We start from the raw sequence: 17,715 nt of genomic DNA on the forward strand, positions 1-17,715 counted from the left end.
TTTTCTTTCCATTTGCTCAACCTCATTCTAGCAGTGATGTGAAAAGCATGTGAAGCTCACATCGAAAGTCACCTTCGATTCGGCCAAAAAAGGGATGAGTGTTATCGGCATGAAACATCTCCTCCTACTCACACAGAGCCTCAGAACTGGGGAGAACTGTTTGCCCCAAATGTTTGGTCTAATGCAAATATTTATTTCTTCCAAAACGACTAAAACAAACCACTTCCAAATTAGGGGGGAGGGGGAGTTTGCCAAACATTTTTCAGAGTTAAGACAAACATTTGGAAAACATTTTCCAATTTGCCCTATAACCTTAGTTAACCTTTCTTAACCATGTTGAATCATCTCCTAATGTACCATCTATTGTGACCCCAAGGCCTTTTCTTGAGAATAGGCACTTTCTCGGCTCTCTTCTTCACCATCACATAACATAAATACAGGTTGAGTATCCCTTATCTGAAATGCTTGTGACCAGAAGTGCTTTGGATTTCTGATGTTTTTGAATTTTGGAATATTTGCATTATACTAGTTGAGTATCCTAAATCTGAAAATCTAAAATCCAAAATGTTGCAATGAGTCAAGTGTGGTGGCACGCACCTGTAGTCCCAGCTACTTGGGAGGCTGAGGCAGGAGGATCACTTGAGCCCAGGAGGCCAAGGCTGCAGTGAGCTAAGCTATGATGGTGCCACTGCACTTCAGCTTAGGCAACAGAGTGAGACCCTGTCTCAAAAAAAAACAAACAAACAAACAAAAAAAAACAGCTCCAATGATCATTTTGTATGCATCATGTTGGCTTTCAAAAAGTTTCAGATTTTCGGCCGGGCATGGTGGCTCAAGCCTGTAATCCCAGCACTTTGGGAGGCCGAGGTGGGAGGACCACGAGGTCAGGAGATCAAGACCATCCTGGCTAACATGGTGAAACCCCCTCTCTACTAAAAATACAAAAAACTCCCGGCACACGCCTGTAGTCCCAGCTACTTGGGAGGCTGAGGCGGGAGAATCACTTGAACCTGGGAGGCAGAGGTTGCCGTGAGCTGAGATCGCCCCACTGCACTCTGGCCTGGTGACAGAGCGAGACTCTGTCTCAAAAAAAAAAAAAAAAGTTTCAGATTTTGGATTTCAGATTCTTCAATTAGGGATACTCAAGCTGTGTAGCATCACTCATTCATTCTGGAAATATTTTTGAACACCTACTATGTCCCAGGAACACATTCATCAGACACACACCCTCCCTAATCTGTGACAGCAGGGGTAATGGCATCAACCCACGACAGCATTTGGCTTGAGAAAAGTTGGATGCTCAGGTATCCTTTGCTATTCAAGTCGATGGCCCAATCCTTTGTCCTTACTCCACCCCTATTCTTCCTAGAGCTAGGAGTTCCTTCTCCTGGGATGTTATCTACATATCCCAACAAGCTCCTCCTGAGTGTATTAAATGAAAACATTAAGACCAAGCAGGATCCATTTCTGCATCAGCCACTTAAAGCTGTTCTTCCTAGGCCATTTGTCGACCTTCTCCAGCTTGTTTCCATTTCAGAAGCAATGCTAAGACCCATGCCAGGATGGGATTCCATTTTCAAATGAGGTTTCACAAGACTTTTTATCAGACATGCAGAGCAATTACATTGGCTGGGTTCTCTCCGTCCAGCAGTTGGGTAATTCTATCTCCTACCCCCTCCCCTTCCCTTCCTGGAGTGGGTAAGTTCAGAGCTACATCTTCTCTACAGGAGCAGATCAAAGGCATGGCTTCCTGTGCCCTCATCATCAGGGAGTGACACCAGGCTGCCTTCCCACCAGGATCTCAAGTCTGACTGTGGACCCCCAAGGAAGTGCACAGCTCTTATACATTCCCTTGCCTCACAAAGCCCCCTGAAAAGCAGAGTTGCAACATTAACGCAACACACACACACACACAGGGGTTGACATGGTTCCTAAATGCAAACACTCAAGGTTACCACTGAAAAATGGCAAGGGGTTCATCCAGAGTGAGCTTTTCTGGGGGAAAAGGCCACTTCATACCCTCTCTTTGGTGAGGGGATGGGGATGCCCTGCAATCTGCAAGAAAAACCCTCCTCACCTCCCCCTCTCTAACCCCCTACTTGGGTAGTAAGTAAAGAGAGCTGCAGAGTCCTGAGCCTGCACATAAGGTGCCGCTGTCAGGCAGAGGTGACTGAGGGCGAGAACCTCCTAAGGAGCAGTAAGCAGCCAGGCAAGCAGTGTGCAGGGCAGATGGGAGCTATGAGTGGTGAACTAGCAGGAACTGGCATGCCCACAGCCCACCTCTTGCCTCTGCCAAGGAAAGGAGGTGGTGCTGCTGCCAATGATGTGGCCCACACCTAAACTCCCATGACTGTCCCCAGCACCACCACCCATGGGGCTTCACATCCTGTCCCTTGGGGGCAATTCGTCGGCCACTAGCCCTGCTGAGGGGAAAAATAATGCAAGAGGCTGGCCTTGCTTGTCGGATGTGTTGGTAGGAGGGGCCCAGGCAGCGAGAGTGCAGGTAATGGGCCTCCACAGGCAATCATACCACATATGTACACATGTGCTTATGTGTGTGCAGGCACTTATGTATGGCACGTATGCATCCTGCCTTGTCCTCAAACACAGATTCAGTTGTATTGATACACAGTTCTACTTTTAAAATGGAAACATCTACTTTGAGGATTCACCTATCAGTCATTTACAACCTAGTAGGAATTAATTTACCCAACTGCTCTCAAACTGGCCCTCAGCTGAAATCATGGTCTGAGAAGGAAATTATATTCCCAATTTGCCCCTTTTCCCAGGGAATCTGACAAAGACACTCTTTCTCTTCCACAATTACAACCTCATGGGTATTTACACTTAAAAACCCTACCACCTCGAAAAGAGTTTGTTGTTTTGGCATATATTATGAGAGGAAGGAAGAAAGATTTATTTTGGAACATAACAGCACTTTGGAGGGTAGGGGAGATCTAGTTGCAATTGCTCCCTAAAAGTCCACAGTTCAAGTGACCTTGCACAAGTGACTCCCTTTTTTTATTTTTATTTTTATTTTATTTTTTTTGAGACGGAGTCTTGCTCTGTCGCCCAGGCTGGAGTGCAGTGGCGCGATCTCGGCTCACTGCATTCTCCGCCTCCCGGGTTCACGCCATTCTCCTGCCTCAGCCTCTCCGAGTAGCTGGGACTACAGGCGCCTGCCACCACGCCTGGCCAATTTTTTGTATTTTTAGTAGAGACGGGGTTTCACCGTGGTCTCGATCTCCTGACCTTGTGATCCGCCCGCCTCAGCCTCCCAAAGTGCTGGGATTACAAGCGTGAGCCACCGCGCCCGGCCTATTTTTATTTTTTTAAAATTATTATTTTATCTTTTAGACGGAGTTTCGCTGTTACCCAGGCTGGAGTGCAGTGGCACTCCCAGGTTCAAATGATTCTCCTGCCTCAGCCTCACAAGTAGCTGGGATTATAGGCACCCACCACCACATCCAGGTAATTTTGTATTTTTAGTAGAGATGGGGTTTCACCACGTTGGTCAGGCTGATCTTGAACTCCTGACCGCAAGTGATCCACCCCCCCTTGGCCTCCCAAAGTGCTGGGATTACAGGCATGAGCCACCACGCCTGGCCATTTTTATTTTTTTTATTTTTTGTAGAGATAGGGGTCTTGCTATGCTGCCCACGCTGGCCTTGAACTCCTGGCCTCAAGCAATCCTCCTGCCTCAGCCTCCCAAAATGCTGGGATTACAGGCGTGAGCCACTGCACCTGGCCCTGACTCCCTTTCTTTCATCTCAGTTTCCCCATCTGTTAAACCAACGGTAACCTCTATGCCAGAAACAGAGGACAGGGCAGTAGATCTGCTGAGAAGGCTCAGGGAAGCCGAGGCACCAGCAGCTCTGTGGCCTCTGCCACTTCAGGACAGAGGCATGTTCTTATCTGTTTATCTCAGCTTATCTGTTTACCCTTGCTTTCTGCACAGGCCCCAGAAGCTGTCCTTGGGGTTCATTTCATCATTACCTTTTTAAAAAAATTCTTGATATTCCACAGATTACAAGTTCTTAGAAACAGGATAGGCCCTATCAAAACTGGCCTAGTTTAGGAGGATGTCACCAGTTGACTCTGGTACAACTTCAGATAGACTCCGTTGTTTCGGACACCAGGGAACAAGCAACGAACTGTTTTATTGTTTCAAATACTTACTTTCTTTCTAAGTGTGCTCTGAGTTATTGTTAAAATGTTTCAAATCTCACAAGAAACAGTTTTTAAGGAGAAACCATTTTCAAGTGGATACAAGAACAGTGAGTTTCTTTGGCATCTTTAAATATACCTTTTTCCTGATGTCTTCCCAGCTCAGAAAAAATGAAAACCCTTAAAATGGTTTTGTCTGTCTTCACCCCCATTTTAGATCACCTGCCTGTGGAGGTTTCTTTCTGTTCTTTCTGTAGATCTGCCGCACTTATGCAACTTAATTGTTTTTTTAAATAAAATGACTGCTTTAAAATAGCCCCACATTAAGAATTTCAAGAAGGAACATGGGACTCTGAATGTATCTATATCATGCACTTAATTTGAATCAGGAAAGTCAGTTGCTCAATTTAGGCAAATTTCCCAACAAGATATGAAAAAGGGGGTGGGGGAGGATATGGTAGCTTAACCCCCTCCACCCCCGCCACCATCCATGATTGTCCTTGACCTGAATTTCCTCTTAGGTGAGTCAGTCCCACCTCCCAACCCCTGCCTTCACCCCTCCTCCATGGTGCAGCCCCCTCCCCTTCATCAGTCTCTTCCTCACTCTCCGCACCCCCTTCCCTATTTTCTCCTTCTCCTACCCATTTCCCCCTCTCATCTCTCTTTCTCCCTCTCCTCCACACTGTCTCTCTCTCCAACTCCCTGCCTCCCTCTGCTTCTTTTAATTTTCCCTAATTTTCCATGTCAGAAGTCATGGGGTTATCACACTCACTAAATGCACAGAACCCTCTAGAGAAGCTCTGTCCCAATGAGCTTTCTGCAATGATGGGAATGTTCTATAGGCATGGCCCAGTACAGTGGCCACTAGCCACACAGGGCTACTGAGCACTAGAAATGTGGTTTGCATGCTTCAGGAACATAATTCCTAACTTTAATTAATTTAAGTATAAATAACAACATATAGCTAATGGCTACCACGTTGAACAGAGCCCCTGAAGAGGAACAGGGGCCTTTAATCTTTTCAGTCATTCCCTGTGACAGGCTATGTCAAAGGACATACCCAGGCCAATCCTAACAGAAAGCCAGAAAGGAATGCAGCCTCCACCGTCTTCACTCCAGAACTGCAGCCCATCTACCTGCCCAGGCCTCTGCCCTGGACAACTGCTCTGCCTGGAAGGCGCCATGGCACACAGTTTTCCTCTTGGATCTTGTCATTCCTCAACCAAAGGGTCTTCTTGCCGTTGTTTTTAATGGCTTCCATTTCTAGGAACAGATCTTCATAAAAATACAGTGTTGGCCGGGTGTGGTGGCTCACACCTGTAGTCCCAACATTTTGGGAGGCCAAGGTGGATAGATTGCTCGAGCCCAGGAGTTAGAGACCAGCCTGGGCAACATGGCAAAACCCCATTTCTACAAAAAATACAAAAATTAGCCAGGCATGTTGGCACAAGCCTGTAGTCCCAGCTACTCAGGGGGCTGAGGTGGGAGGATCACTTGAACCCAGAAAGTCAAGGTTGCAGTGAGCTGAGATCGCACCACTGCACTCCAGCCTGGGTGACAGCAAGACCCTGTCTCAAAAAACAAAACAAAACAAAAACCCGTCAGTGCCCCAGAAAATTGGCAGTTGTCTTCCAGATTCAGGTCTATCCCTCAAGTATAACCTTTTAATTATGCTTAAATCACATACTGGTACCTCAGGCCATTGTCCAAATTCTAGGCACAGCAGAGTCAACACAGTCTACACAGCTAAGGAGGTCACACCCCAGTCAGCCTCAGCTCTTCGGGGGAAAAAAATCCAGTTCTGTTCACACCTAGTTGACCAGTTAAAAAACATCAAAACAGACTGAGTGCAGTGGCTCACGCCTGTAATCCCAGCACTTTGGGAGGCCAAGGCGGGCAGATCACCTGAGACCAGCCTGGCCAACATGGTGAAACCCCGCCTCTGCTAAAAATACAAAAATTAGCCAGGCTTGATGGTGGGCACCTGTAATCCCAGCTACTCAGGAGGCTGAGGCAGGAGAATCGCTTGAACCTGGGAGGCAGAGGTTGCAGTGAGCCCAGACTGCGCCACTGCAGTCTAGCCTGGGCGACAGAGCAGACTCTGTCTCAGAACAAAACAAAAAACAAAAAAACATGTAAAAAGAGAATGGCAGTGCCCAATTGCATCTTTTCACTCATTTCACATTGTATTATCTGAAGCTGACACCCGAATGTCACCTCCGCACTGGGTCCTTCGACAACCAAATGCTGAATAAATAAATTTTACTCTTGTTAAGATTTTCAGAAGCCTATTCAAGAATGGTTTCCTCAAAATGAGAAATGGGGGTGGGGGAAGGGTCCAGTCAGGAAGTAAGGACTTTCTCTTTTAAAAGCAGCACGGTTTTCACAAAATGAAATGCTTCCTCCAGTTTTTGTATGGTAACAAAAGGAATGACATTATCTCTGCCCCCCAAAAATATATCTTTTCAATATTTAGAATATTTTTAAATAAAAATTTTCACTGAACTATAACAGGATATGTTTTAAAGTAGGAATCAACCCTATTATTTAAGGCCATAATATATTTTAATTTTTTTTCTTTTTTGAGACGGAGTCTTCCCTGTCACCCAGTCTGGAGTATGGTGGTGCAATCTTGGCTCATTGCAATCTCCGCCTCCCAGGTTCAAGTGATTCTCCTGCCTCAGCTTTCCGAGTAGCTGGAATTACATGCGGGCACCACCATGCCCAGCTAATTTTTGTATTTTTAGTAGAGACGGGATTTCATCATGTTGGCCAGGCTGATCTCGATCTCCTCACCTCAGGTGATCCGCCTGCCTCGGCCTCCCAAAGTGCTGGGATTACAGGCATGAGCCACCACGACCGGCCCATTTTAGTCATTTAAAATCATGCCTTCATCCCCTTGTCTTCAATATTCTCTTCTATTCCATTCATTTATTTATTTATTTTTAGAGACAGGGTCTCGTGTGTTGCCCAGGCTGGAGGGCAGTGGCTATGCACAGATGCAATCCCACTGCTGATCAGCATGGGAGTTTTCACCTGTTCTGTTTCCCACCAAGCCAGTTCACCCCTCCTTAGGCAACTTGGTGGTCCCCACTCCTGAAAGGTCACCATATTGATGCCGACCTTACTGCAGATACCCAATAGGCATAGTTAGCTCCAGACCATTACTCCTGGGCTCAAATGATGTTCCTTAGCCTCCAGAGTAGCTGAGACCACAGGCTGTGCCACCGCACTCAGCTCCACCATTCTATTTTGATGTGAGAAATGGGTGCTGAGGGTTGTATGATTGAGGAAATTCCTAATTATCTTCTCAATGTGTCACCTGTTGGTAGTCACTTTCTGTTTTCTCAAGTTTCACCTCTGAGTTGCACGACCTATGACAATAATGCCTTTTGGTAACTAGAAGACTTTTTTATTTCAAAAATGTCTAGACATTAAAATGCTTTATCTTAGCCGGGCGCGGTGGCTCACGCTTGTAATCCCAGCACTTTGGGAGGCCGAGGCGGGCGGATCACGAGGTCAGGAGATCGAGACCACGGTGAAACCCTGTCTCTACTAAAAAATACAAAAAATTAGCCGGGCGTGGTGGCGGGCGCCTGTAGTCCCAGCTACTCGGAGAGGCTGAGGCAGGAGAATGGCGTGAACCTGGGAGGCGGAGCTTGCAGTGAGCCGAGATTGCGCCACTGCACTCCAGCCCGGACGACAGAGCGAGACTCCGTCTCAAAAAAAAAAAAAAAAAAAAAATGCTTTATCTTGCACTCCAAACATACTGGCAACAAATATTAACTTTGAGTATTGCCCACAGTCCTGGATAGTTTTATTTAAAACATCCCAGATATGGATTGAATAGCCCTTGGTAAAGGTGAATTTGGTTAAACATTGAGCCCGCTCCTGAAATTCACTTGGGCATTCTGGAAGTCTTCAGCCCAGATCCAAAGGGCATCATTTAGCAAGCCACTATAAGAGTTATAGCTTCTGAAGACATAATTTAAACAAGGATTAGTTTGGGCACTGGAAGAGTCGAGCGCTTTGGAGTTTAGAATCTGACAAGCAGCAGCTAAGCTACTGAAAGATGAGAGCCTTGTGGGCATTTATCTGATGGTTTTTCAAACAGGCAGCCAGATTAACTACAATCATCGTTTGAAATCTTTAAGAAAGCAAAAGGCCTTCTGAAAACATTGCTTTTGGTTTCTCTACCTCCAAGTTGTCAGTACTGAAAAGGAAACTTTAAAAAAAAAATGAAAGGCAGTTTCATTTAACGGCATTGTGTTTAACAGGCCAGGCTGCTTTTACACACACCGAGCTGCCTTCACAGGATGAAAGCTGTCGCTTGGTAAGATTAACATTAAAATTGAAGAAGCTGCAGGGTGGAGTACGTATGCCTCCACGTATGCCTTCACATAGCCATAAGAGAGCTTTCAGCTTCAGAGATGTTCCAATGTTCTAATAACCTAATTCACCATGTTTCGGTTTTATCGCCATGAATTAGGGGTGCAAGGGAAAGAGGTCCAGGGCTTTCAGCCGTGCTGTGGAATGTTAAGTCTGTCCACGCCATAGCCTGCCCCACGCAGAGCTGGATGCTGGCTCACTCCTTCTTCCTGCCCTCCCTAACTTCTCCCAGGCCCCGGGGTGCTAATCTTGATGATCAGGAAGATCCAGCCAAGTCACAGAGTTACCTGAAAAAATGGTTCCTGTGTATTCTAATTTTTGGCAATTGTGACAAATGGCAAAATTGTTCCAGTCCTAACTTCTCAATTCCTGTGCTTGCTAGGGCCTCAGGAAAATGCGATCAATATTCCTTCAGATATCTTTATCGATCAGATATGGCTACTGCTGGCCTGTGAAGAAAGGAAAAGCGGGGCCTTGCAAAATTTTTTCTCACCACTGTTCACTCAGAAGAAAGGCAACAGATCTAGAAGATGAGAAAAACACAAAAACCTTTACTGCAACAATAAAACCAAAAAGAAACACACAAAAAGGCACTCAGCAAACTCTCCTTCTCATAATTATTTCAACATTAGGTCGCCTGCCAATTTTCTGAGATTCTGAAATGTAAATAAATAGATAGATAGAGTTAGTCTGGGCCTCTTTTTCATGAAATGCTTAATCACTTAGCTCATTCCCATAAATTGCCATGAATTCAGTCTCAACTTCTTTCTTTTTTTCCTTAAGCACTTTTTAGGAGAGCAATCTAAAGTTCCTAAGAGTGATCGAGTTGATGTTTTCTCATGAGACCCAGGACAAATAAACAGGCCCCAAAATACATTTCCGTGGTTTAAAATCTTGAACCCATACCTCTACCTTTTCTTATTTTAAAATAATTGTCACAAGTGTGAAGCTTGCTTGCTACATTTTCTAATTACTAACAATCCATCATTTTACTCTAATCCACTTACAGGCTTTCTATTTTATTGCTACATTAATGCTTTCCACTTTATATTATGTCTTATTACGGTAAGACTTTGAAGATACAGTGAATTTAGGAGCCATCTGTCTTTAAGAATGCACAATAATAAGAAAAGATAGGCCCCAGTGTTACCCACCAACATGGACAACTACAAATTATTTTACAGCATTTTCAAAGTGTGCCTGTCTTTCTTCAAGGTCTGTTTCTTTATTGTTTGGGACAAATGTGACTTTTACTTGAAAGCCAAATTTTAAATTGCTTACGGTGTATTTTTTAAGTGAACTAAATTAAATTTCACATTTGCCAATTACATTTCTCATCTGTAACCACTGACAAGAATCTTTAAGAAGTGTTTTTAAACCTTTTAAACAACTCAGATTTTTTAATGTACTGTTTTATATTAGATATTTCACTAAACTGACTGAAACTTTCATTTCTGAATATTTAGATAATATGGTTTTTTGGAGAATTACTAAGTTTAGTAAAATAAATTCAAATATATGAGAACTGAGAAGAGAAACATAAATTGCTTTAATTTCTAAAAGTGTCCACACTAATTAGGATATATGGGCTCAAGTCTCTAATAAAGGCCCAACCAAAAGAAACTGGAAGCACTTAAAATCATGGCTTTCCTCTAGGCATAAGAGAGAAAGAGGGGGAGAGATGCAAATTTTAAATGAGGTATCCATTAAATGATTAATTTTTCTTGTTCACGTGTCAGTCTCTCCCTGCTTCCGCAGGCCCTATTTCCAAGGCATCATCAAGAGCTATTTTCTCACCATGAGATGACGACCAAACTCTCACAGCAAAATTGAAAAAGCCTTTAAAAGGGAAAAAAAAAGTGAAAGGCACATTCTTGAGCACTTTCAATCACTGTAATTCTGCCCCAATGGGTGTCGGTCGCTCCACACAAGCTTCCAGCCTGCAGCTCTCTTCTCCAAGGCTCTGGGAAAAAAACCCAATTTGTTGGCCTAACGAACAACAATATTAGACAGTAAATTCACGTTGGTGAAAAAATACTTGGGAGAATAATTTGGAGGAGGCGGGTGGAATTTATATCACTTTGCCCACTCTAAGCAAAGCATTATAAAAGAAGCAACCAAACGTTCAGGGAAGAAAAACAGCATCTATCAGGCAAACAAATATCTACAGCAGCAAATGTCGGGTGCAGATTCCCTGAGCAACAGGAGGAACCAGCGAAACTTGCAAGGCTCCAGTACCATCAGACCCAGTGATTTCCCAAGAAATAATTTCAGAATGGAGGGAGAGTGAAAACTTTCCCAGCCCCCAAATCCTGAGATACACAACCGTGTCCCACCACTAGGTGGCCCACCACTAGGTGGTGCAGCTGCAAAGGCTGCAAGAGGGGCGGGGGAGGGGGAGGGCTGTTTTCTCTGCTTCCTCCCTTTCAGGACCATTCCCCAACCCACAGGAGAGCCTACCAGCACCCACCTTGATCCCGTCCACTAACAATGTCAGGTTAGGGAAAAAAAACCAACACACACACGCACATACACACACACACACACACACACACACACACACACACAGCTCAGGCCTTAGAACCTGAAGTCACCAAGTAACAAGCCTTTCCTAAAAATTTATTCCCACCAAAGCTAAGCAATGGGAGGGAGATTAACCTGTATATTTTAAACTCTGCTGGGGTTTTCAAAGCACTGCCTCTCTTCGGGGCTTCTGAAATAAACCTTCTTGCCCACTGACTGCTTTAGAGTGACAAGTGACGACGAAAGTAAGACACGAATGCCGGGTTGAGTTGCTGAAACGCTGCCCACGGAAGCCTATGCATCACCTACCCCCACAGTGTGTAGGGAGCCACAAGGTGATGGAACGGGCTGAATAAACACGAATCGTTTTATTGCTGGCCAGAAATTCTTCCCTTCATTCATCAAAGTGGGTGAATGAAAATATTAAGTAGGTAAGACATTTTCATGGACTGCTCACAGAGTAGCCTTCTAAAGTCAAACCCTTACTCAGTCTGCCTTCTACCTTAGTATCAAATAAAGCGCTCTCCCGTGAAAGGGAAAAACCTCTTCCCCTTTTATGAAAAAGGTCGCACACTAGAGCTCAAATCTTGATCAGAAAAAAAAAGATGCTACATAAATTCCAGGTATTCCTAAATATATATGTTTACATGTACACAACACAATCATTTTAGGAAGCATCTAAGTTTCTGCCTCCCCCCCTTTTTTCTGTTTTTCATCAAAAGGAAAAGTCAAAATATGCGTTCTTAGGGTTTGACTCAGGATCTTACACACTCCATTTAGACAATATTTCCTGCCAGCTAAATGCAGGAAATCTAATGATTTGCATAGAAAACGTATCTAAAGCACCAGCACACTTACCTTTCTTTTCTTAACTGAGCCAAAATCTAACAATTTCAGTTATCACACTCCCAGAAAAGAAAAACTTGAAATACTGAATTATTTTTCTAGGTGATCTGTACAGCCATCCTTTGATAATTCTATGAAAAGGCTAATTCCTCAACATCTGACTTTGCCTTTAAAAGGCTTCCTTCCACACGACGGGATTTCCCTAAGAAACATCCCAGCGGATGGTTTCCAGCAATAGTCTATATCAACTCAGCCTGCGCAGGCAGACTTGGCTTCTGCTCATTCCACCCCCGCCCCCCGAACACACACACCAGTTCACACAGAACCATCCCGGGCCGACTTGAAACGCTATTTTATGTGCATGTTTGCTCGTCGCCCCCCGAATGAATGCTTTTCCAACTGACCTTTCAACAGCTGCCGAAATGGCACGCTCTGCAGGGCGAGCGCTGGAAACTAGGAGATATGTTAGCATCCAAATCCCTGCAACCTTCTCAGCCCAAGTCCAGATTCTCTGAGCCCCAGGGCAGGAACCCTGAAGGGTCTGCAGAGCCGCTCTCCGAAGTGTCCTGCTCGCGACCCACTCGCCGGCAGCGGGCATCCTGCACGGGCGCAGCCCCTGCCCGCACGCCGCCCGACACCCGCACCCTGGCCCGCGGCGGACGCGCCGGGCACGTACCGGCCCTGCCTCTTACCTTCCCTGGCTTTCAGCAAGACCGTGTTGGCCACGATGTTTTCCAGCTCCATTGACAGTCGGCGGTCAGCAAGGGAGCCGGCCGGCGGGGCTGTCAGTGCCTGGGGTGCTGCCGCTGCTGCTGCCGCTGCTCGGGCTGCCGCCGCTGCTGCCAGAGCCGGGGGAGCCAGCAGCCCGCCTTGCCTACCGCATTATTCCTGCTCTCAGCCCAAGAGTTTCCCCCTCTGCAAAGAGGAGCCGCCGCCGCCGCCGCTTCTTCCTCCCTCTGTGTCCCCCCTCCCCCCCTCCCTCAACACGCTCCCCCCCACCCCCCACCCTCCGCGTGTCTCTGTCACTCCATTCTCCTCCCCTCCGGCTCCCTCGGATGCTTTAATGCCTCGGATGCTTCTGCCTCCCCTCCGTCCCTCCCGGGGGTGTGGTACTAGCAGGCTCGGGCGGCCGCACTGCGCAAGCGCCGGCCCAGGCGCGCCTCCTGCCTCGGTGCTCGCGGCGCGGGGCCTGCTGGGAGCTGGAGTCCTCCCGGCCGCGCGGCGCCGGGGCTAAGCTGGGCTGGCGCGCGGCTGTCGAAGCTAGTACCCGCCCCGGGACGGCACTGAAAGCGAAGGCGGGCACCGCCCGGCCGACAGGCGACTCAAAGGCGGCCCAGCCAAGCCGAAGTCCCCAGCACCCCCCAGCAGGCTCCCGCTTGCCCCCTTCCCGCCCCGCCGCCAGCCCGGAAAGCGGAGTGCACAGGCCCCGGTGGCGGCGCGCGAAGCGCCGCGGCCCGGCAGGAGCCAGTGCGGGTCCGGAGCTGTGCTCGGAGTGGGAAGGCCGTCAGCTCGGCCGCGCGCCACAGCCCGCTTCCTCCGGTCCGCGCCAGGCCCACGAGGGTCTGAGTCCCGGGTCAGTGACGCGCGCCCAGGGTCCCCGCACGCGGCGGCGGCGGCCGGCCTGGCCTGGCCCCTGCCCAGCGTCTCCCACGCGGCGCCTCGGGCCGCGGACAAAGATGCACTTTGTTTCCTCGGAGGGCGCGAAGGGCTCTGCGGGTCGGCAGCGACCCGGCGCTGGCTGCCCGCGCTGCTCTCGGCTTGACCCGAGCGCCCCCCGCCGGCAGCGGTGCGCGGCGCGGGGTCTACGCGGACGGCGCCTGGGGCTCGGGGTCCAGCGTGGGAAGCTGCTCGTTCTGTGAATAAACTGCCTTCCAGCACACCCGGCCAGCAAATCCACGAGCCTCCCTGCAGCCAAACCCAGCCAGATTAAGTAATAAAAACGCAGACGGAATCGCCGGAGTCTCCGCCGTGGGGAGCGTTAATGAGTAACAGCCAGGCCAGCGCCAAGTCGGCGTGGGATTAACGTTTTTAAATTCCGGTCTTATTTATTTTGGGGCTCTTAGCTCCTTCCAGTGTTATGCTCAGAACATCAGACTCCAGGTCTGTGCTCAGCCCTGTTTCCTTGCTCCCTCCGCTCCGAAGGCCCCACTCCTGGAAATGGGCTGTCTTCGGTCACCCGGGATCTGCCACGAGTGTCCTACGGCTGGGGGCGGGGCAGGCAGGCCCCAAAGAACAATGAGGCCTTTGCCTCCTCTGCATCCTGCGGGCCGGATATCCGTTCAGAAGCCGTCTCTGGGCCTTCTCTGTCCAGAAGGAGGAAACCCTCTGTCCCCAGGGCTGCCAGGAAGTCGCAGGGAGGTACCAAGAGAAACAGAGAACAGTTATTATGCATTGGAGAATATAAAGAAATCAATAAACCTTCCAGGCCTTGGAAACTGGTCTGGTCACTGATTGTAACAACCCAAGATTATCTTCTCTCCTGCGGGAGTATACCCACCACCACCACTTTTGGTGTCTAGACTTGGGTCAGTGAGTCTCCCTGGGCCTCATTTATCTTGTCTGCAAAATGGGGGCAATAACAGTTTACCTGTCAGAAGGCGGAGGGCTCAGCGGGTAACTTTTCAGGCACGTACCACTCCAGGAATTACTGTTCTTAGCAATCCAGGCTTGGTCTTTGCTACATATTCACATGCCTAGAGCCCTAACTTTTTTTTTTTTTTGAGACGGAGTCTCGCTCTGTCGCCCAGACTGGAGTGCAGTGACGCGATCTCGGCTCACTGCAAGCTTCGCCTCCCGGATTCACGCCATTCTCCTGCCTCAGCCTCTCCGAGTAGCTGGGACTACAGGCGCCCGCCACCACGCCCGGCTAATTTTTTTGTATTTTTAGTAGAGGCGGGGTTTCACCGTGGTCTCGATCTACTGACCTCGTGATCCGCCCGCCTCGGCCTCCCAAAGTGCTGGGATTACAAGCGTGAGCCACCGCGCCCGGCCTGAGCCCTAACTTTTAATGAAAGGATCTCTCAGCTGGCAGCTCCTAGAACCCTCCACCAACCACACTGGTCACTTGCTGGCAGCATAGGGCCTGATGAAGCCCGAAGTTTCTTTATTCGGCTAACATTAAAAAAAAAAAAAACATTTGAATGCCTTTAGATGGTTTATGCACCATAACAATTTTCTTGGTCCAGGCATGGTGGCTCACGCCTGTAATCCCAGCACTTTGGGAGGCCGAGGCGGGAGGATCACGAGGTCAGGGGATCGAGACCATCCTGGCTAACACGGTGAAACCCTGTCTCTACTAAAAATACAAAAAAAATTAGCCGGGCGTGGTGTTGGGCGCCTGTAGTCCCAGCTATTCGGGAGACAGGCAGCAGAACGGCGTGAACCCGGGAGGCTGAGGTTGCAGTGAGCCGAGATCGTGCCACTGCACTCCAGCCTGGGCGACAGAGCGAGACTCCGACCCCCCCAAAAAAAAAAAAAAAAGTTTTCTCAGAGGTTGTTTTTGTTTTTTTGTTTTGAAACAGTTACTCTGTCACCCAGGCTGGAGTGCAGTGGCCCAATCTCGGCTCACTGCAACCTCGGCCTCCCAGGTTCAAGCAATTCTTGTACTTCAGCCTCCCAAGTAGCTGGGATTACAGGTGTGTGCCACCATGACTGACTAATTCTTGTATTTTTAGTAGAGACGGGGTTTCGCCATGATGGCCAGGCTGGTCTTGAACTCCTGGACTCAAGTGATCCAACCCGCCTCTGCCTCCCAAAGTGCTGGGATTACAGGCATGAGCCACCGTGCCTGGCTCAAAGTTTCATAAGCATACAAATCACGGGGGATCTTGTTAAAATGCAGATTGCATTTGGATAGATCTGGGGTGGTTTCTGAGATTTTGCTCTTTCTAACAAACTCCAGGGTTCTGTCAATCTTCGTGGTCGGTAGACCATGCTCTAAGTTGAAAAGCTCTCTAGTTTACCGTAACTCCCTATTGTCTTATACCCAGCCGAAGTCACTAGCGATTTTATCTATCTGGCCTGTATAGACATTTAAGTTTTCCATCCTGGGAACCCCTGCCTCTCCCTCTCATTTTACAGATGTGAAACTGACCTAAAGTAAGTGAGTTGGCATGGTCACTCAGCAAGTTAGTGTTAGACTATTTTTTTGTCCACTACAAGCTGTTGCGTCCTGCCTACACAAATAAATGGTTGTACATCAGGTTTTTGTGCCTCTCTGAGGAAATTCAGACATTCCAATGCAAGAATGGAATAATAATGGCTAGCATTTCCTCAACGCCAACTGTGGGCCAGGCCTTTGTGGTCTTTTAAATGGATTATCTCCTTGAACACAATATCCAGATGAGGTAGGGAACATAGACCTATTTTATAGATAAAGCACCAGGTTAAGAAAGGTTTTATAGGCCGGGCACGGTGGCTCACGCCTGTAATCCCAACACTTTGGGAGGTGGAGGCGGGCGGATCACCTGAGGTCAGGAGTTCAAAACCAGCCTAACTAACATGGTGAAACCCCATCTCTACTAAAAATACAAAAATTAGCTGGGTGTAGTGGCAGGCGCCTTGTAATCCCAGCTACTCGGGAGGCTGAGGCAGGAGAATGACTTGAACCCGGGAGCCAGAGGTTGCAGTGAGCCAAGATCGTGCCATTGCACTCCAGCCTGGGCAACAGAGCGAGACTTTTTTTTCCTCAAAAAAAAAGAGAAAGTTTTTATAATTTGTCCAGGGTCACATAACTAATAAGTAGAAGACCTGGGATTTGAACCCATCAGCCTGACTCAGAGTTGGTGCACTTAATTTCTGGCTTGCACAAGCTAGCCAGCACAGCTTGGTTGTAACTGTTCTGTATGGCTGCCAGGATGAACTTGTATTATAAGAAGGCAAAGCACGCAGTTGACTAAATCATTAAGACTTCAAGGAGTTTTCCATTTTCATCTATAATTCCACCATTATGGCTTTATTCCTTTCAATTAACTGCACTAACAACTCGTGGTCTTCTTGAAAAATGGGTTTGATTCAAGGAAGAGTAGGCTATTAAATATCAATAGCTAAGTAGGGAATCATTGACAGCCAGCTGAGAGCAAGAAGGGAAATCCAAATGGAGGAGTGGAGGTGAGGATGGAGGGATGGGAATACGTCAAAGACGGCCAGCTTCAGACTCCACTCAGGAGCAGCTGAGCCAAAAATGCAAAAGAAGTCAGATGCAGTGGCTCATGCCTGCAATCCCAGCACTTTTAGAAGCTGAGGCAAGGGTGCAGGGGATGGGGGGTGGAGATCGCTTGAGCCCAGGAGTTTGAGACCAACCTGGGCAACATAGCGAGACCCTGTCTCTACAAAATAAACCTAAAAATTAGCCAGGTATGGTGGCACTGAGCTATGATTGCACCACTGCACTCCAGCTTGGGTGACAGAGTAAGACTGTCTCTAAAAAATAAAAAAGCAAAAGAAACAGGGAACCTTCGAATTCTTCTGTCAGCACCTGTGTCTGCCATGAATAAAGCTGCTGGGTCAGAGTTCCTGTAAATAGAAGTCTACTATGCTGGAAAGCCACAGACCTGTCGACCTTCTAAAATATGGATTCCTTTTGCCTGAATAATCAAATTGGCTTTCTGAATAGTCCAGGAACTGGAGTTTCCATCCCTTTCCTTGACTCAAAGCTTTCTAATCCTCAGGAAGCAGCTGCAGATAGAGCTTCCATTCTCTCATTTGTTCTCTTCTCCTTCAGAGTTTACCTTTATGTGTCCAGCCCTGCAGGGAGTTCAAGGCAATTTCCCAGGGAGCTCACCACCGGGA

The 17,715-nt window shown here is 47.8% G+C and overlaps 1 protein-coding gene across 2 annotated transcripts in view; it reads right to left on the reverse strand.

The window, feature by feature from the left end:
- GRK5 (G protein-coupled receptor kinase 5) overlaps window positions 1-13,126 on the reverse strand; it is a 248,281-nt gene extending 235,155 nt beyond the window's left edge. The window contains exon 1 of one of the 2 annotated variants that reach the window (XM_055247300.2): window positions 12,618-13,126. In XM_055247300.2, coding sequence (XP_055103275.2) covers window positions 12,618-12,669 — 52 coding nt within the window. In that variant the 5' untranslated portion in view covers window positions 12,670-13,126. The remainder of the gene's footprint in view (window positions 1-12,617) is intronic. The other variant, XM_063625175.1, reaches the window with a different exon arrangement.
- Window positions 13,127-17,715: the final 4,589 nt, after the last annotated feature.

This window comes from Symphalangus syndactylus, chromosome 2 (genome assembly GCF_028878055.3).
Source record: "Symphalangus syndactylus isolate Jambi chromosome 2, NHGRI_mSymSyn1-v2.1_pri, whole genome shotgun sequence".
NCBI classification, from domain to species: domain Eukaryota; kingdom Metazoa; phylum Chordata; class Mammalia; order Primates; family Hylobatidae; genus Symphalangus; species Symphalangus syndactylus.